This window comes from Aythya fuligula, chromosome 21 (genome assembly GCF_009819795.1).
Source record: "Aythya fuligula isolate bAytFul2 chromosome 21, bAytFul2.pri, whole genome shotgun sequence".
Classification (NCBI taxonomy): domain Eukaryota; kingdom Metazoa; phylum Chordata; class Aves; order Anseriformes; family Anatidae; genus Aythya; species Aythya fuligula.
The window spans coordinates 7176627-7195906 of record NC_045579.1 but is presented as its reverse complement, the minus strand read 5'-3'; the positions used below and the strand labels follow the sequence as shown (position 1 = coordinate 7195906).

The following is a 19280-nucleotide window of genomic DNA, read 5'->3' as shown; positions in this document are numbered from 1 at the left end:
CTGCGGTGCCCTTCGGTGCCCGGGGATGTCCCTGGGGGCTGTGCTGTGCTGGCTGCGGGCTGTTCCTTCGTGGTCACGGCAGAGAGGAGCAGGGCTCGAGAGGCACGGCTCGGTGCCAGCAGCAAACCCAACCCTGGCAGGGTTCAACAGCAAAACCCGAGCTGGGCCTGCTAAGCTGCATCCCAGGACAAAACGCGGAGCTTGGTTTCTGTCTTGCTTAAAACAAAGTAGTGGAAGCGTTCGGGTTCTCCCTCAGCAGCACTTAGGCTCTCGGTAGACGTTCTTGAAAACGGCTTCTCACTTCCTACGAAGCGTTTGGAAAGCACTTGCACAACGACGTGAACGTGTTTAGACTCTAAGCATCAAAGCACTGGATTGTGAGCCCCCTCCCCTCAGCCAGTTTCAACCTACTGACTTACATTCAATTTTTACGTGCTGTACTGTGTGTGTGTGTGTGTGGCGGGGAAGGGGGAGCACCGTGGTGGAGGAGCCTGCGCCTCGCCGCCTGCCGCAGAGCCGGCGGGGAGCACGGCACGGTGCTGGGAACATCAGGGCAAAACCCTCTGCTCCTGGGTGACGGTCAGTGGTGTGCTCACAAAGCCATGAACCTTTTTCTCTGTAGTGTTGAGTGATACTGTGATTAAAATGTTATTGAATGATTCCGAGATTATGTTTTTTTTTTGTTTTTTTTTTTTTTTTCTTCTGTCATTAATTCTTATTACCACTTTGGAAAAAGAATGAAAAAAGAAAAAAAAGGCAGCTTTGATTTCCAAATGTGCAATTCACATGTGAACAAAGTAATTCTGAAAGTAATTCTCAATGTCTTTTACATTCTCGTTGCTCTCTTCAAAGCAAGAGATGTTTTGCCCTGATGTCATTTCCAGCCTGCAGAAGATGTAATTTAAAACATATATATATTGTGCTTGCAAGAATCATAAATCTGTGCATCCCATGTCATTCCTTTTCCCATTGTTACAATACAGATATGATTTAGTGTTTTTTTTTTCTTTAGGACTGTATAGTGTTTTTTTAAATCAATTGTAAATGTCTGGTTTTCATATAATGTTTAAAAAACATTGAGAAAGAGGATGGTGCTTGTTCCATATCATTCTTGATTGTATATTGCTTCTGTTATGTTTATAAGTAAACTGTGCATGACTTGTGTTTAGCAGTCATTATTGTGTCTGTTTGTGAAATTTTTATTAAAAAGAAAAAAATTCCGTAGATGCACTTATTGTATATGTGATTAGATTTTGCGTCTGAGGCTAGAAGCCTTGAACTGCCAAGGAAGAGAAAAAAAAAAAAAAGTGTTGGCAGTTATTAATTAATATGAAATCGCTTTGTTGGGAGCATAATGAAATAAAAGATATGAAGTGTAGAAAATAATTAAAGAAGCGATTTTACAAATTTCATTTTGATGCTTGTGATAAAAGACAAATGTACTTGTGTAGAGAAATTCCTTTAAAATAATGAATAGAAAAAGCTGATTTTGAGGTTAATGCTGTAGAATAGGAATGTATACCAAATGTAATCTTTCCAATGCTACAATGAATTTATACATGAGATTGATATGCAATAAACCTGTGTGCTTTTATAAGCAGTGGTCCTTGAGCTTCTTTTTTCTGGGAGGAGTGGCAGAGGCACAGCACCAGGCGCAGCAGTGGGGTGGTGTAAGTCGTGTGTAAGCTTTGGTGCAAGTTGTACGGGCGCCGTACGGAGAGCACGCCCCAGCACAGGGCTACCAGGGACGTGTAGGGGGAGAGTTCATCCCTCCCTGCCGCCCGGCCGTGCCTGCATCCTCCTCGGGGGAACGTTCCCGGGAGGAAGAGCAAGAACGGGGCCGGGGCCGGGTTGCAGAAGGGCTGAGGAGCTGTTTGGGAGCGGTGAAGGCTCTTTCCTTTCACAGCTGAGAGCGGCGAGTTAGCGACTATCGAGTGATAGCGGTCAGATGTTTCAGCGGGGGCACCGGGAGCAAAAATGACTTGAAAGCAGGGTCTTTGAGCTAACAACGCGCATTACAAAACCGGTGAATGGTCTCTGCTTCAAAAAGTCATTCAGCGTGATCAAATGATGGGATCCCACCTCCTGCATAATAGCACTTCCCTGGAGTTTGCCGTGCGAGGGCTTCAGTCGTGGCTGAACTCTTGAGTAGGAGCCCTCTGCAGCTCTGTGACGGCCGGCAGCTTTCTCCTTATTAGCCCCGGAGGGAAAGAAAAAAACCTCTCGGATAAGAAAGCGCTGATAATAGAGCGATTGTCTGGCGAGGGGAGAGCGGAGTCTTTTAGAAGAATATTGCCGACAAGTGGACTTTGTCATCCAGAAAGCACTTGAGATTCTCCATAAACCAGGGAGAAAAAGGCTCCATTTTTAACAGGGAAAAAAATCAGAGCGGAGGGCACAAGAGAAGGTCAGGGAAAAATCTGCTCCCAGTAAACACCCAGAGCAGAGCCCGGCCCCTGCAGGCAACTGGGCCGCGGGGTGGCTGCCCCCAGCCCGGCCCTGGGGCCCTCCCTACCCCAAATGGCCAAACGCCGCCTTGGGGCCATGAAATGCTCCGGACGGATGCTTTATGCCCACGCAGGGACAGCCTGCGGCCTCTTCCAGCCACTGGAGACCCAGCTGCGAGGCTGAGCCTCGTGTGCCCGGAGCGAGGAACAATCCCCGGCCCGCTGGAGCTGGTTGTGGCTGCCCAGACCCCGAGCAGGGCTGGCAGAGCAGCCTTTGGTCGCCCCTCAGTGCACCGGGTGCTCCCCGGCCTCCCTGCGAGGCGTTACGGGTCGGGGTGCCCCAGGAGCATGGGCTGGGGCTGGGAGCAGCACCCTGGGGACCCAGCTCCTCGGTGGGGCGTCGAACAGCAGGAGGACAGCGCGGGGCAGCCGCATGGAGCTCCCTCGGCAGCCCCGATCAGTGAGGAGAGGAGCGGGGCCGTGCTCAGCACCGCGCAACGGGGGGGCCGGGACCGGGACTGGGACTGGGATCAGGATCGGGACTGGGAATCCGGATAGGGATCGGGATTGGGATCGGGATAGGGATCGGGATAGGGCCCGAGGGAGGCCACCCCCGCCTCCGCTGCGCTCCTCCAACCCCGGGCCGGGCTGGGCCGGGCCCCCGGCGGCTCCTGGCGCCGCGAACTCCTCCTCCTCCTCCCCTTCCTCCTCCTCCTGCTCTTCCTCCTCCTCCCTTTTCTCCTCCTCCTCCTCCTCCTCCGCAGCTGGCGGGGCTGAGGCGGTGTCTGTGAGTAGCCGGAGGCCGGGGCCTCCCGCGTTCCGGGGGGTTTTTTGGGGACTTTTGGGTGCTTTTGGGGTGCTCGGGGCGAGCACAGGAGGGGCTGCGGGGCTCGGCTCCGTGGGGCTGCCCCCAGCACCCACGGTCTCTGCCCCCCACCCGTGGGGTTCCGGGGTCCCGTCCCGGTCCCCTGGGAGCGGGGTGAGGACCCTGGGCTCAGTGGGGGGGCTTCGGGGCTCGGAGCGGGGCCGGGCAGGGCTCGGGTCGGAGGGACGCAGCCGTGGGGTTCCCTTAAGCTCCGTAATGGGACGGGGAAGGAGCTGGGTCCGTGGCACCCTGCACGGGGAGCGCTGGGTGCTGGGGCGGGGGGGGGCTGCAGGGGGCCAAAACTGGGCTGGAAGGCGGTGGGGAAGGGGTGGGCTGCGTGCCTGGGCCCTGCAGGGGGGGCACAGAGCACGAGGAGGGCAGTGAGGCCTGGGGGGGTGCACCCACAGTGACCCTGCCTCCGCGCAATGCTGGGAGCGGAGGGGGAGCACCCGTCAGCCCCGTCTGTCCCTGGCTTTTTGGGGGCTGCCGGGCTCCCACCCACACCCGCTCAGCACCCGAGGGGTGAGGCGATGCCCCCGGTCAGAGCGGGGATGTAACAGCACCCTGGGCTCCATCCTGCTCCTCTCCCAGCCCGGGCCCTGTCCCCATGTCCCCACACGATGCCGTGTGATGGCCCCAGCTGCTGGGAGAAGGCACTCAGCCCTCTGTCTGTCTGTCCATCTGTCTGTCCGTCTGTCTCTTTCATGCAGCTCTCCAGCCGCCACCATGTCCCGGAGCCCCCACAGCAGCAATGCGGACGACAAGCCCTTGCTCCTGGAGTACCGATGCCACCCCCTGCGGCAGGGACCCCCCAGCTCCATCCCCACCTCCCCGTCCGGCACGCGCAGCCCCGACTCGGCGCCACCGCTGGGCCCCTTCCCCTTGGCCGAGCCGCGCCGCATCGTCCTGAGCACGGACAGCCCAGCCGCGCTGAAGGTGGGCACCCAGCAGCTCATCCCCCGCAGCCTGGCCGTCTCCACCAAGACCAAGAACCCCTCGCGGCACCCGAGCACGGGGGCGGCCGGCTCCGGCCAGGAGCCCGCGTGGCCGGACCAGAAGCGGGCGTCCATCCCCAGCATCTCCCTGGAGGAGGAGGAGGATGAGGAGGACGGCCGGGGGATGCTGAAGCGCAACCTGAGGAACATGTCCTACCGTGCTGCCATGAAGGGCTTGGGCACGGAGACGGAGCCAGCGGCCGCCGCCGCCTCGCTGAAGCCGGTGCTGGAGGAGGGGAGCGCTCCCCCTGCCCGCAGCCCTGGCAGGACCAAGGTGGGTTTGTGCCCGCTGCCACCCCGTTTATTTTGGGCCCCGTGGCTGTGAGCTGCTTCCAGGGGCCGTGCTTTCCTCCTGTATCTCCTGCCTGCAGGAGCATGGATCTGGCAGGGTGTGCTGAGCCCGGGCAGCCGGGCCGTCACCCACGGGTGCTGTGGGTCCCCAGAGAGCAGCTGCTGCAGCTTCCGTGAGGATCGCGGCTCCTGCGGGGCTCCCACGGGCCTGCAGGGCGGGGTGGCCGGGCGGGGGCCCTGGGCCTGCACCCAGACTTGGGCGAAGCAGGGCTGGGAGGGCCGAGACGCCGAGCAGGCAAAGTCCAGGTGCGAGACAGACGGATGGGAAAGGCAGCGGAGTAACCAAAGGATCATTCAGATTGTGACCCTGATAATGCGAGGTGAAAGCTGAGTCACTTCAGTACAGCAAACAACAGTGTAGACAACAGTCGGTCTGAGACAACAGGGTGGTGTTTGCAAACAGCCTGCCCAGGGAGCTGCTCCCCTTCTCGAGGGAGCCGAATGCTTCCCAGGGCCCGGAATACAGCCGGTGGGTGTCTGACCCTGGCACGAGCTTTGTGGCAAGGGTTGTGGTTGTGTGGTCCTGCTGTGGCAGCGAGATTTCCTCGCGGTGGTGTCAAGCTCTCCTCTTCCTCTTCTTCCTCCCGCAGAGAACCTTCGGGCGGAAGCGGGTGCAGAAGCGGGGCGGCTCGTTCAAGGACCGTGAGTGCTGCTTCTCCTCCTCCCCAGCCGCTCTGTGGTGCCTTTTCCCAGCCCACGCAGAAGGCGCAGGGAATCCCTGGCAGCCCCTTTGCCGTGTGTGGGGCTGGCCCAGGGCAGCCGCTTCCCCCGCGCTTCCCCACCTGCAGCAACAGTGCCGTGGCCCCGCTCCCCAGGAGGGTGCAGCCGCGCTCGCAGCGGGAATGCTCCCAGCTCTGTTTGCTCAGGGCAAACACTGTGGAGGCTGGCGGCAGCCAGAGCTGCTGGCTGGTGCCGTGCAAAGTCCTCAGCTGGGAGGTGCTGGGGTGGGGAGGTGGTGGGAGGCGAGGCGGGAGGAGGCTGCTCTCACCCCCCGGTGCTCCCCGCCGCAGAGCCCCGGCTGTACCAGGAAATCCGCGAGCGAGGGCTGAACTCGGTCAGCCACGAGTCGGACGAGGATTTGCTGGAGGAGCCCATCCCCGAGGAGCCGTCCCCGCCCGACGCCGCCATCGTGGTGCAGAGCTATCGCCCCGCGCAGGTCACCTGGAGCCAGCTGCCGGAGGTAGGAGCAGGAGCACGGCTCCTGGCCGCGTCCTGCGTTCCCCGGGGGAAGTGGATAAATGGCGAGTGCAGCCCTGGGCAGCAGCATCGCCTCACCCAGCTGCTGTCCTTGAACCCTGGAGCAGCCATGTGAGCTTGCCTCCTGCCTCCAGGCCATTTCCCCGGGCCTTCTGCTGGGTCTGGGAACCCTCACCTGGGAAGGCCAGGCTGCACCCCGAGCAGTCTCCACGTTGTGAAAGATTATTTTTCTGCTCATCTGTTCTTGAAAGCCCTTATTGCACCAGAAGGTGACCTGCTTATTAAAAAGAAATAGAGCAGAGTGTATTTTAAAAGCTGTCTGAGCTGCCAAACCAATAGTGAGCGGTGTTACCCCGGCTGTGGGGTGCTTTGGGGCAGCCCGGTGCTGGTTGGGACACGCCGGGCTCCTGGCAGGTCTGGGCAGATGCCGGCCGAGCTGCTGCGGTTGCCCTCATTGAGGCACCCCAGCAGGCGGCTCTGGCCGCTGGTGTTTTTGGTGGAGAGCAATCCCTGCCTGCAAAGCACTCCCACTGCTGAGCACAGGAGCTGCTGGGGTGGGTTTGGGGCTGTGGGGAGCCGGAGCTGACCCTGTGCTGCCTGCAGGTGCTGGAGGCGGGCGTCCTGGACACCATAACCCCCGAGGAGCGCAAGCGGCAGGAGGTGAGAGCGGCCCGCGGGGGCATGGGGGTGTCCTGCTGGGGCGGGTGGTGCTGGGGGCTCATCCCGGGGGCTCCAGGTACTCCGGACAGCCACCAGAAGGGAAAGCATCTTTGTGGTGCAGCGTGGTTTCGGGGCTGTCCAAAAGCATGCAGACGTTGGTGTAGGCCAAGCGATGCACGAGATGGTATCAGGGGATGCTTGGAAAAAGTTTCCAGACGTTATTAATGCAAATAATGTGAGTTATTACTACATGCTATAAGGTCGTTATTAGTGTAAATGAGGTGCAGCAAGTTGGAGCTCACCCCTCTTGCTGCCGGTGGCGTCGCAGCCTGCCCTGCTGCCTCCTCACTGCCCCGCTGCTTGCAGGCGATGTTCGAGATCATCACGTCCGAGTACTCCTACATGCACAGCCTGAGCGTCCTGGTGTGCCACTTCATGAAGTCGGAGGAGCTGAAGGAGACCATGACGCAGACGGAGCACCACCACCTCTTCTCCAACATCAGCGACATCCTGGCCGTCAGCACCAAGTGAGTGCACGGGTACTGGCACTGCGCTGGTGAAGCTGTGCAGCTCGGAGCGCCGCTGCTTTGCCATGTGTGAGCAGCAGCCCCATGGTGCTGAGGCAGCCCCTCAGCATCGTCCTGGTGCTGGTGCCTGGGGTGAAGGGCTCCGTTCTGCCCTGCTGCCGTTTTCTGCTCACCCTGAGGTTTCGTAGCAGGGAGCAGTCGCGTGGCTGCACTCGGGCACTGAAGCGGGGGTGCTCCTCTTGCTCCATCACCGTGCCCGGGGTGTTTCTGTTTGCTGAATTTCCCAGCTGGGGGCTTCCCAGCCAGGCAGACAGGACGTGGGACCTGGAACTGCCTCCTCCGAGAGCTCGCCCTTTGCCCCCTGGGGGTGGGAGCTGCAGCGGGTGCTGTGGGAACACCACACCAGGGCGGCACCGTGAGACCCGGTGTGGGGGCGCAGGGGGCTCCTGCTCCTGGTCCCCGCAGCTGGGCTGGGCGCGGGGGGCCTCGGGAGGGCTGCAGCACGCAGGACCCTCCTGGGGGATGGGGATGGGTGGGTGTGGGGAAAGTCGAGCAGCTGGTGCACATCTCAGCTGCGGCAATTTGGGAAAAACTCCCAGCGTGGGAATGTCGCTTCAGAGCGAATAATTCGAGGAATTGTTCTGCTCTGGGACACTTGGCCTGCGGGGATGGTCCCAGCAGAGCCTGCTCATGGCAAAGTGCACCGAGCTTGGCAGCTTGTGTGTCGCTCTGGTCTGATAGCTCCCCCGGACAATCTCCTTCTGTAACTCATAAACCAGAAAGCGTTTGCTGCCCCAGAACTGCTCTGCTCCCGCAGAGACACTTTGCACAGATGCCAGCTGCGATCCTGGCCACAGAGGTGCCCCTTGGGGCTGGCAAAGGGCCAAGGGAGGACAAAGCAAAGGCCTGAGCTGAGGGGAGACCCCTGGGAGTAAAGGTTGAAGGGAGGCTGGAGGAAAAGGGGCAAGGCACCAGGGAGGGCCTCCAGCTGGGCCGTGCCATGGGACCAAGAGCAAGGCACCTGGTGGGAAGGCTGAGCCGCCCCTGGGCCAGCTAAAAATCCGCTCGGCCCTGCCCCGGTGAGGCGCGCGGTGAGGCCGCTGGCTTTCTGCCCCTAGCTTCTTTGAAGACTTGGAGAAGCGACACCAGGAGAACCTCGTCATGCCCGACATCAGTGACATCGTGGAAGAGCACGCCTCGAAGCACTTCAACCCCTACGTCAGTTACTGCTCCAACGAGGTGTACCAGCAGAGGACACTGCAGAGGCTGCTGTGAGTCGTGCTGTGCGCTCAGGCTCCTCAGGGGCTGCTCGCAGGGCTCTGAGCTGCTCAGGGCTGTGTCCTGCTGAGCACCGAGCCTCTAAGACCTGTACTGCGTGGTGTGGGACGGGATTTGGGCTGTGTATTGAGAAGAGGAGGGATGGGGGCCAGCTGGGGGCAGTGCTGCCCCATGCTGAACCAAGCCATGCTGCGAGCGGGTCCTGCTGAGGGCGGTGGTGTGGGGTGCTTCAGGGATGCTCGTGGAGGCTGCTTCTGTCCAGGCTGTCCCTGTGGTGCCGGCCGTTTCTGACAGCTCTTCCCAACTTCTGGCTGATTCAGCATCTCCAGTCATTTTTCCATCACCTGCCCGTGGATCGATCCCTTTTCTGTGCCCACTCAGCAGGACGGGCTGGTGCTGGAGCTGCACTGCCAGCCTGCCGCGGGGAAATCCTCTGGAAAGTCTTGATAACCGAACAGCAACGTTAATGGAGGTTTCTTGTCCCGTTCCAGAACCACAAACCCCCTATTTAAAGAGGCCTTGAAACAAATTGAAAGGAAACCAGAATGTGGAGGGCTGCCAATGATCTCATTTCTCATTCTCCCCATGCAGCGAGTAACGCGGCTTCCCCTGCTGTTAGATGTAAGTAAGTCAGAGGTGGCAGCGCCGGGCACCTCCTGCTGCTCCCTTCCTTGGCTCCCTGAGCCAAGCAGCGATCTGCCAGGGGGACCGCTGGTACCTGGGGTCCTCAGGAGCAGGGCCGGGTGGATGCCTGGTGCATGAGGTGATGGTCACGGACGTGGCTGCTGTTAGAGCCCTGCCAGGAGCCGGATTCGCAGCCACCAGCACTGTTCAGTCGTGCTTTGAACGCGTGTCCTGTCCTGTCCTGTCCTGTCCCCCTGCCAGGTCCGAGCAGGCATCGCCTCCGCAAAGCCCAGGAGGCCGTCAATGCGCAGCTGCTCTGTCCTGCAGTGTCACTAAAGCATCTTGTCTTGATGTTCTAGACTGTGTGTCAAAAAACTAAAGCATGCACTGCAGCGTACGGGGCTGCCACCAGAGCTCTGAAAGCCATCAGCAAGGTGAGGACAGCCACCACCACCTTCCCTCCCTCCCGGCGCTCCGTGTCACCACCCCGGTCCCCACCTGGGGGCTGGCCTCTGATTTTCCTTCTTTCATGGGGCCACTTGAGATTTCTCTGCTCCAAAGAGCTGTTGGATGCACACGTCTTTTCTATTGCCCATCTTTTTCACTTGATTGTGATTTTTTTTTTTTCCTTCTTGTCATCTTCTCTTCATTCCTCTTTGGCCATCTTTTGTCCTTCCCTTCACTGTTGTCTTCTCCAGGGGTGCTCTCCCCGTTTTGGAGGCCCCGTGGCGGTGTCCCTGGGCTGCTGCTCTTGCCTCATTTCTGGAGATCCATGCGCAGAGCAGGGAACCAAGCAGGGCAGTGGCACAGCAGCAGCAGTGGCAGCTGTGGTCCTGGTGCTGGCAGTGCAGCTACCCCACCTCCGTTTGCCTTCCCTGCTGGTTATCACCTCCTCGTGGCTCCCTGCTCCATCACCAGCCTCCTCTTTATCTCCCCTCCTTGGATGATCAGTCCTTCCTCTTGGTCCTGCCCCTTGGTGAAGCTCCATGCTCGGTTTCTCTGTGGTCAGAGAGACCCTGCTGCCTCTCCTGGTGATGTCCTGGGTAGGAAATCCTGGAGACCTGCTCGAGGTCTCCTGTCGGAGGCAGCCAGCAGCAGTGGGATCTTTGCCAGCTGTAATCGTGCTGATGCAGAGGCAGGATGTGCTGAGCCTCCTCCATCCTCCCTTTCTCCTGTGTTTTTTTCCAGCTGGTGAAGAACTGCAACGAGGGAGCCCGTGCCATGGAGAGGACAGAGCAGATGTACACCCTGCAGAAACAGCTGGAGTTCGGAAAGAAGAAGGTGAGGACAGGTGGCGGTGGGGGCTGGGTCCATTCAAACTGATTTGTTTTGATTTTTTACTTGGGATGATCCTTTGTGACCCAGGGCTTGGACCCAGTGCTCCTTGTGGGTCCCTTCCAACTGGGATATTCCATGATTCTAGAGTCCCCAGTGAGCTCAAACACAGCTTTCTGACTTGGTGTTCCCTGCTACACGGGACATCAGTCATTCTTTTTTTTTTCCATTTCAGCCTTTTCCACTGATCTCTGCCTCCCGCTGGCTGCTGAAGCGGGGTGAGCTCTACCTGCTCTTCTCCGAGGAGGCAGGAATCTTCCGCAAGGGCTCTGGCAGGGTTTGCTACCTCTTCCTCTTCAATGACGTCCTGATCATAACCAAGAAGAAAAGGTGAGGCTCAGGGGCACCCCTGCCTCTTGCTGGAAAGGGGCTGGGTGGATTCAAGCCTCGCTTTCCCAAGCAGCCTAAGGAAACCTCAAGGTTCCCCCATTGTGAGCATTTTGGAGGTGTTTCTTGTTAGGGCAGCAACCAAATTCCGGCTGGGAATGGCCCCCAAGTGCACAGAGCACGTTCAACCCCGAGCATCAGCACCGTGATGGGCACCAGAGCTGCGGGTCATGCCCGCTGCGCGCGGTCCCCCGGGCCAGCACGGGCAGGCGGCTCCTTCCCCCAGCTCTGAGGTGCCCGTCCTGCCGTTGCTGCAGCGAGGAGAGCTACACGGTCATGAACTACGCCACGCTGGACCAGGTCTCGGTGGAGAAGGTGGAGGCGGCGGAGCCCCCTTCCCCCCCGCCCGCCAAGGCAGGGAGCGGGGGCGGCACACGCGGCGCGGCCGGGGGGCACCTGCTGCGCGTGGTGCTGGAGCGCGACAGCGAGGGCAGGCGGGAGGAGGTGCTGCTGGCGGCGGACACGCTGTGAGTGGGATTCTGTGCTGCTGCACGGGGGATGAACCCTGGGTGTCATCTGGGGGGCTTCTGCATGGCGCCCTGCCCCTCCTGCTTGTCCTGCCGGAACGGGTCCTGCGTGGGTGTCTCCCCCTTGCTGTGCTTCTCCCCCTTGCAGTGCTTCCTTCTCCCCCTTACCTTTCCAAACGCTCCTCATATCACACATCAGCAGTGCGGCCATGTCTGTGTGCTTTTGCACACATCAGCATGTGTGCTCGCACTCAGTCCCACTGCCCGTGAAAGCCCTCGTGCTGCTGGGGAGCTCTCAGTGACTTCCAGCAGCCGCTGCTGCCCATGGCTTTCCTGCACATCCCAGTTTTCCCTTGCCAGGAGCGACCGCGCACGGTGGGTGACAGCGCTGATGCACAGGGAGAGGGAGCAGCCCGACACCACACCACGAGGAGGTATGGGGGTGCAAATCCCACATTTCTGCCCTGTTTGTACCCGCTTCTGCCTGCGATGGAGCTGGGGATGCATTGATGGAGAGGAGGAGAGCTCAGGGTACCGTGCCTTGCTTGTTAGGAGTTTCTCCCATTCAGATATTAGCCTCTTCCTCACTCAGAGCACAAATACATTTCCTAGGAGGGACAGGAGGAAGCCTGGGGGAGGTTTAGGCTTGCAGTTCAGCCTCCCACATGCATGCAGGGCAGGGCAGGAAGCTTGGCTTGCACTGGCCGGTGCGGTGCGGCCATCCCTTCTCACCTGCTCCCTTTTCTCATCCTGCCCTGCAGACCTGAGCCAGGTGGAGATAACCCGTGCCTACATGGCTAAGCAGGCGGACGAGATCTCTCTGCAGCAGGCGGACGTGGTGCTGGTGCTGGGCGGGGAGGACGGTAAGTACTGGGGAGCGGCCAGAGGTGGAAAAATCTCAGCAAGCCAGGGGCTGAGCAATTTTTCGGAAGCTTCCAAGAAGCTGTAGCAGGGGCTGAGGTCCGTGCCCTTGGCTGGAGCTGTGGCCCAGCAGATGACAGTGGGGCACTGGAGGAGCTCCTACTGCCACGGGTGGGAAGCCGAGGAGCCCTGGGCTGTGGGAGCAGCACAGCTTGGAGCAGCCAGGAGCAGAGCCCCACTGCGGGCACCTCCATGGCAGGGTCACCCTGCGGCTGCCACCCTGCACGCCTGTCCCCGGCGGCCACCACCCTTCCCTATGGCATCAGCACTCGTTTTTCTCCTAGGCTGGTGCTGGGGCGAGAGGCTGCGGGACGGTGAGAGGGGCTGGTTCCCCCAGTCCTGCGCCCGGCCCATCACGAACCGCATGGCGGTGGAGTGCAACGTGCGGCGGATGGAGAGGCTGCGGATAGAGACCGATGTGTAGGAGCGGCACCACGGGGATGTGCCTCGGCCCTGGCCAGGGGGCTTCAAACCCCCGTGGGCTCAGCCCACGGCAAGGAAGGCAGGAGAGCCTTTCTTCTCGAACTGTGCCTGCACCGGGCGCTCACAGGCACCAGGTTTCGTGGTCGGGCTTGGGCTGCAGCTGGAGCCGCGGTGACAGCAGTTGTTAACGTGGGACCTGGCAGCCGGTGCTCCTGGTCACCCCTCCGATGTGACCAGCCTGGAACAAGCCCTGAGAAGCAGCTGAGGTGCTGGCTCAGCTTGAAAGGGACAGGGCTCAGCCCCAGCCTGAGTTCTGGGCACTCCCTGCTCCCAGCTGTGTGTGTTTCAGGAAATATCCTGCAAAAAAAAACACTTCAGGTCGCAACAGAATTCAAGCTTAATTGAGCGAGAGACCAAATAAATAGAAAGTCACTGAGGCTTTCTGTTTATTTCTCTTAATTGCGGAGTAAGTAAAAATTTTTAACCGGTGCTAAATTAGAGGAGACAGAGTCTAGGAGAGAGACACGAGCTACATGAGAAAAGGAAGTTTCTGTAGTAAGAAATAAAAATGGTTTTAAAAAATATATAATTTGAAGAAGTTTCTGTGTTCCTTGGGTGGAAGGGCAGGGGATGGGGCTGGGCACTGGCACCAGGGGCTGCCTGGGCACCATGAACCTAGTGGGGCCGAGCACTTCCCCGTCCCTCGGGCTCGGCGGAGGCTGCTTTTGCTTCCCAGCCCACCAAGGAAATAAATAGGAACCGGAGTCGGATGCAGCTGGCACCTGACCGCAAGGGTAACACGGCGTATGATTGTCTGGAGAATCGGCAGCAAGAATAGCAGGATTAATCGGGGTCGTTTGGCACGTTAACAAACTCTTCCTACTCCCTGGTTATCGATCATACAACAAACAACCTTAATGACACCAGTTTGGTCCTTCACTACATACTTATATTAACATTATTTCTTCACAATAGTGATATCTAATGCAAAAAATACTGTTAAGGAAGAAACAAAATAAGAACAGAATTAGCAAAAAATTACAAGTTATGTACAGATTAAAATAAATTCCCTCCGGAAGAGAAAACAGTTCTTTTATTATTTTCAGTTGGCCCCTGGGGGAATAATTTAAAGGCAGGGCTGGGGGCGTCCCACTGCTGCTCGCAGACCGGTGCCCCCGACAGCACCGGGTCCTGGGTCGTGTCTGCCCAGGGGCTTTGTGCAAATCCATGGACAGGGCTGGGTGAGGCAGCTGGTGGTCCCCGTTGTGGGGCTGATCCCCTGGCAGTGACTGTCCCCGCTGCTGCAGGTGGCAGCCTAAGCCTTGCAGCGCTCTCGTGCTCGCTGCTGACTGTGGCTGTGCGGCTCCTGGCAGCTCCTCCGGCCCCTTCTCAGCCTCTGGGCTTCCACCACAATACGGAAATGTTGCAGGGGCCAGGACAGAGGAGGACACCTAACGAGGGCTGTGCGTTCACCAGACCACACAGGAGCTCCGTGCCGTGCCATACAGCACGCTGACTGCACCTGATTCAGGCTCGCTTTTCCCTGGAGCAGGTGATGTGGGATGCTCAGGTGGGCTGGCAAAGCCCTGGTTTGGGACTGGCTCTTGGCTGCAGAGCCCAGCACCTTCTCCCATGGCAAATGGGAGCTTACAGTACAGGGTGGCTGCAGAGTCAGGAACAGCCAAGTGCCGTGGTGCCACACTGGGCACGAGCGCCGCAGAGCTGGGAATGTTCACCCGCCAGCTTTGACAACGCTGTTGTGCAGCTTCCCATAAATATTCTTGCATAAATACCTATTTTTGGCTATAGTGTCAGCCCCTCCCAAACCTCCCTCCCTTCCCCCAACCCCAAACCCAGCACCCAAACCCAAAAGGTGAAGGCCAGCAATTTCCCAGCCACCGAGCAGAAGCAAACACTCCTGGTGTCCGGCACGAGGGGCACCGGCTCTCAGGGTCCTGCGTCCAGCCCCAGCAGCTCCCGGGTGCCCTGGTGGTGCTCAGCACGCCAGCCTCGCTCAGAACAGCAGCATAGTCTGGCACGGTGGTACTAATTAATGCGTGTGGCTTGTAAACAAGTTCAGCAATAGGTCCTGTGCTTCTCCAGGGGGTCCTGCACCGAGGGCGCTGCTGGCGGTGGCCAGACCTAGTGCTCCGTCCACTGCAGCTCCCCTGGGGGCAGCGGGGGCCTGGTGGGCACCTGGGCTGGCACAGCTGGAAGGGAAGCAGGGGCACAGGCTCAGCCCTTGCAGTCTGCACCGCTGGCTGCAGGCGTGGGGTCAGCAGGCACGAGCACAGGGATCCCAGCACGGTGGCTGCCTGTGCGCTGGGATCCCGCAGCACTCAGCAGCGTGGTGCTGAGCCCAGGGCTCACCTTGCCGGCAGGTCGGGCCCATGTACCCGTGGAGGCAGCGGCACTGCCCGTTCCTGGCGCTGCACTGGGAGCTGTGGGGGGCGCAGGCGCAGCCGAGGGCGCAGTCGGGGCCGTACTTGTTCGCCGGGCACTCTGCGGGGACAGAGGCGCTCAGGGTGTGGAGGGCTCAGCCGGGTCCTGCTGAGCCAGATGGCACCAGCGTTCCCCACCGAGCCACACACAGAGCTTGTCGTGGTGGTGGCGAGGAACACAAGGCAGCGAGCTTTCTGCCTCAACCACCTCCCAGCCTGCTCCCCAGCTCTGCTGAGCCGGGACAGTGGAGCATCCCGAGCCCAGTAGGGTGCTCCTGCTGCACTGCAGCCTCAGCCTTGTGACTTTTAGGTGAGTTAATGCAAGGGGACTGTAGGCTGGCCCCTGATTGTGTTCAAATCTGGCTACAAACAGAGGCTGAAGGGGTGGATACCTTTGTTCAGATGCCTTCTTACTTCCCAAGAGCATGCACACCAAGTAGGAAGGGCCCTTCCCTGGGACTTCAGCTCCAACAAAGGGTGCCTGCATCCACCTTAGGCCTGTCCTTCTGCCTGCTGGCAATGCCCCGATGCATTTCCCCCCCCCTCACCTTCCCAAGCTGTGCCTAACCTCACCTGAGCCGCACTTGGGGCCAGTTTTCCCCGGGGGACAGAGGCAGCGCCCCGTGGCCGGGTCGCAGGTCGCGTTCCCTACGCAGTCGCAGAGCTGCCGGCATCCCTCCCCGTGCGTTCCTTCCTCGCAGCCTGTTTGGGGAGAGGGGATGGGGCAGGGACGTGCTGCCCGCCTGCACCCGGGGCTGCTGCCGATTTTGGGGGGCACGGCGGGCGGGCGGTACCTGCCTGGCAGCGCTGGCCACGCACACCCGCGGGGCAGCGGCAGCGGCCGGTGGCGGGGTCACAGGCAGCGCCGTGCTCGCAGTCACAGCGCTGCTGGCAGCCGGCCCCGTGGAAACCCGGGGGGCAACCTGGGGGGGAGAGCTCGTTAGCGAGCACAGACACGGGCTTGGCTGTAGATGGCCTCTGCAGCAAAGCCTTGGGCTGGAAGCAGTGAGCTTTTCTCTTTGCGAAGCACCGACTCGCTCGGGTGTCTGGCACGCAGGCTGCGCGGTGCTGGGCGTTCCCAGGTGGCTCTGAGCAGCACCCTGCAGCCCACGGCCTCAGATGTGGGGTTCCTTGGGAGCACTCCGGGAGGGCTCACTGTGAACACAAGGAGAGGGAGGAAAGGAAAGGCAGGGCAAGTCCCCCCCCCTTCACCCTGCTGTCCTGCTCTGCAGACCACCCTCAGAAACCACAGCCACAAAGCCGCAGGTGATGCCCCCGCTGCATCAGGTCCCCTGGCGCAGCTCACCGTGCTCGCAGAGGGGCCCGTAATGTCCTGGGGGGCAGTGGCAGGCCCCCGTCGTGGGGTCGCAGGTGGCGTTGTGCTGGCAGGAGCAGTGCAGCTGGCAGTCGGCGCCGTACCTTCCCGGGGGGCACGCTGCAGGGGGGCACCGGGGTGGCTCAGAGGGGCCAGCAGGCACACAGAGCCAGGTGCTGAGCCAGCTCAGCGCTTCCCAGCTGGCACAGGACCGTGCCTGCAGAGCTGGGTTACCTAATTCACAGGATTTCCCAGTCCATCCGAGCCCGCAGGAGCAGGACCCGTCGGTGGCATTACAGAGCCCCCCGTTCTGGCAGGAGCAGGTCTGCTGGCAGCCCTCCCCATAGCGCTGCTCCTGGCAGCCTGTGGGAACAAGGGACGGCGGTGGGCACGCGGGCAGCAGCGTCCAGGAGGGAAGCAGAGGTGTTGGGACGGGGAAACGGGTTCCTGCTTGGGATTTTTCCCCCTGCAGCTCGCTTTTACCTTGCTCACAAGTGGGACCGACTCTTCCCGGCGGGCAAAGGCAGTCTCCGGTGACGTGGTGGCAGGTGGTCCCTTCCCCACAGGCACAGGCGTGCACGCAGTCTTGGCCGTAGCGGCCGGCGGGGCAGGCTGGCAGGAGGAAGACCTTTACCTGCCTTCATCAAACCCATGGGCCACGTGTGCAGGCCAAAAGGGCAACACAGCTGTGGTGCATGAGCAGAGCAGGGGGGCAGCTGGGGGAGGCAGGAGGGTTTGCAGGCCCTGGGGCTCGTGCCCAGGGGGGCTGGCAGGGCAGGGAAAGAGCATTCACATTTCCTTCTGCTGGAGAAGCAGAGCGGTGGCAATACACGGCTGGCACGGTGCAAAACCTGATGTGCCATGCCTTTCACATCGAGGAAATCATTCTGGCACCAAACGGACAGAGTAAGAAAATGTTTCTAAGGCTCAGACAGACAGCAAATGAGATCAGCTGTGCTCCCCCAGCACTGAGCACACGAAGCAGCCTCTGTGCTGGAGCACTGCTGGCTGTGTGGGGCGAGACGAGGAGCTTTCCTCCTGCAGGTGGGCCAGTGCAGGGGTACCACTGGACCACCATTCACCCCCTGCTGAGGCAGCCTCTGGGGCCCCCCATTCCCCCCAGCACTCACCGATGCTGCAGTCGGCACCGATGTAGCCCGGCGGGCAGTGGCAGGTCCCCGTGGTGTGCTCACACCTGGCTCCGTTCTGGCACTCGCACGGCTGCTTGCAGCTGGGCCCGTACCAGCCCTCGGGGCACTCTGCACAAACAGAAACAATCGCACCAGTGCCTGGCAGGGCGAGAGCAAAGCACGGGCACTACAAGAAATGCACCGCAAGGGGATGCGCTGGGCTCAGCGGCTGCTCCTGTGCAGCGGGGTGCAAAGCTGACCCAGCAAAGCACCTCAGAGCAGCCCCGGGGCAGCCGTGGACAGCCCCACAGGGACCCCACGAAGCACGGGGCAGGACGCAGTGGCCTCACCCAGCTGGCAGGACGGCCCGTGGTAGCCCGGGGCGCAGACGCAGGCGCCGGTGACAGGGTGGCAATCCTGGGTGGCTCCTGCGCACTGGCAGCTCTGGCTGCAGCTCTCCCCAAAGGTGCCGGGTGGGCAGGCTGCGAGAGAGGACAGCAAGGCAACACGGGCACAGTTAGCGCCCCACCTGCCCCGAGAGGCTTGGGCTTTCCTTTTTTCTATTTTTAAACCCAAGATTTAAACAGGCTTCCATGGCAGTGGATGTTTTCTGGCACACGGAAAGCAAAGGGAGGTGGTGCTCAGCATGCCAACTGCTCCCTGATTCCAGGAACCTTTTGCAATGCCAGCCCTACCTACCCTGCTCAAATTCCTGCAACCTTCCATCCCACCACACAAAGACATCACAAACACACCCCCGTCCCCCAGCGAGGAATGTGCTCACATGCTTCCGTCTCTTCCAGACTTGCTTGTACCCACAGGAGCCCATTTTAACACTGATTTGTCACTAATCCTCTGGACAAATACATGGCTCTGATTTCCCACTTGGCTCCTTGTACTTTGCTAAGATTCAGTGGGCACGCGCCCAGCTGCCAAAATGGGAGTTGCTCTTTGGCAAAGCTCACTGGTGGTGTGTTTTTTTTTTTTTTTTCTTTCTTTTTTTTTTTTTTTCTCTTTTTAATTATTTTAAGTATCAATTGCACAACCCGTCATGCTCCCCAAACCCATCAAAAGTTTGCTCCCTTCCTACGTTTCTCGCATGCAGCTCCCGTGAATCCCGGCGGGCAGGCACAGCGCCCGCTGACGTGGTCGCAGGGCGCTCCCGGGGGGCAGGCGCAGCGGCTGGCGCAGCTCTTCCCAAAGGACCCAGGCAGGCAGGCTGCGGGGACACAGGGGGGTGCCAGGCTCACAACTGGACCTCGAGTTAATGCCTGGAAGCGTCAGCTCAGAGGTCCCAGTGCAAAATTGAATTAAAGGTTTAGTGTGCTGCAGTGCCGGCCTGCTGAGAAACGCCCGAGACGATTTCCTCCTAAATAAAGGAGTCGGGCTGCTGTGTGCTGACGGGGACGAAGCTCCCCTCCGTGCCAGGAGCTGGGGTTGTTGTGGGAGCCCTGGGCGATGCCGCTCTCACCTTTCTCGCAGCGCCGGCCCCTCCAGCCGCGGGGACAGTCACAAGCACCCGTGATGTGATGGCACGGCACCGCGTCCCCACAGTCACAGCGCTCCTCACAGCGGGCCCCGAACAGCCCCTCCGGACAAGCTTAGGGATGCAAACACAGGAGAGACGGCAAGTCAGGCACCAGGGGACAGAGAGGGGCATCAGCCAGCAGGATGCACCCAAGGAAGGGAAATCTTGAGCAAAGCAAACTGCTTTTTGTGCACTCTTATGCCTAAACTGATGTGAAAAGTCTCTTTTTAACCATGCCAAATGTTTGGGAAGTGTTACGGCTGGCACTGTTTGGGGATGGTTGGGTGCCAGCCATGCGTTGTCAGTCACAGCTGCGATCATTTGGGTTTGCTGCTGCTCCTGTCCTCACAGGAGGCCCTAGTGCCCAAAGCAGCTGCAGAGCAGCGCAT

The 19280-nt window shown here is 60.1% G+C and overlaps 2 protein-coding genes across 2 annotated transcripts in view; one reads left to right on the top strand and one right to left on the bottom strand.

The window, feature by feature from the left end:
* Positions 1-3196: 3196 nt before the first annotated feature.
* Positions 3197-13061, top strand: ARHGEF16 (Rho guanine nucleotide exchange factor 16). The gene is made up of 15 exons (XM_032201632.1): positions 3197-3234; positions 4023-4581; positions 5249-5300; positions 5669-5838; positions 6459-6515; positions 6882-7042; positions 8161-8313; positions 8812-8941; positions 9304-9378; positions 10133-10225; positions 10455-10609; positions 10924-11133; positions 11494-11567; positions 11895-11996; positions 12339-13061. The coding sequence occupies exons 2-15, from the start codon at positions 4039-4041 to the stop codon at positions 12476-12478; spliced, it is 2115 nt and encodes a 704-aa protein (XP_032057523.1). The 5' UTR covers positions 3197-3234; positions 4023-4038; the 3' UTR covers positions 12479-13061.
* Positions 13062-14584: 1523 nt separating this feature from the next.
* Positions 14585-19280, bottom strand: part of MEGF6 (multiple EGF like domains 6) — a 71949-nt gene continuing 67253 nt past the window's right edge. Inside the window, exons 27-36 of the mRNA XM_032201699.1 lie at positions 18454-18582; positions 17714-17845; positions 17364-17492; positions 16717-16845; positions 16468-16596; positions 16225-16353; positions 15713-15841; positions 15492-15620; positions 14848-14979; positions 14585-14687 (exon numbers count right to left, since the gene is read on the bottom strand). Of these exons, the coding sequence (XP_032057590.1) occupies positions 14620-14687; positions 14848-14979; positions 15492-15620; positions 15713-15841; positions 16225-16353; positions 16468-16596; positions 16717-16845; positions 17364-17492; positions 17714-17845; positions 18454-18582 (1235 nt within the window). The 3' untranslated portion in view covers positions 14585-14619. The remainder of the gene's footprint in view (positions 14688-14847; positions 14980-15491; positions 15621-15712; positions 15842-16224; positions 16354-16467; positions 16597-16716; positions 16846-17363; positions 17493-17713; positions 17846-18453; positions 18583-19280) is intronic.

Excerpts from the sequence above, each read along its gene's own strand:
- ARHGEF16 (XM_032201632.1), top strand. The coding sequence starts at position 4,039 with ATGTCCCGGAGCCCCCACAGCAGCAATGCGGACGACAAGCCCTTGCTC. Across the intron at positions 8,314-8,811 it reads AGGACACTGCAGAGGCTGCT|AACCACAAACCCCCTATTTA; the intron begins GTGAGTCGTGCT and ends GTCCCGTTCCAG. Across the intron at positions 11,997-12,338 it reads GGTGCTGGGCGGGGAGGACG|GCTGGTGCTGGGGCGAGAGG; the intron begins GTAAGTACTGGG and ends TTTTTCTCCTAG.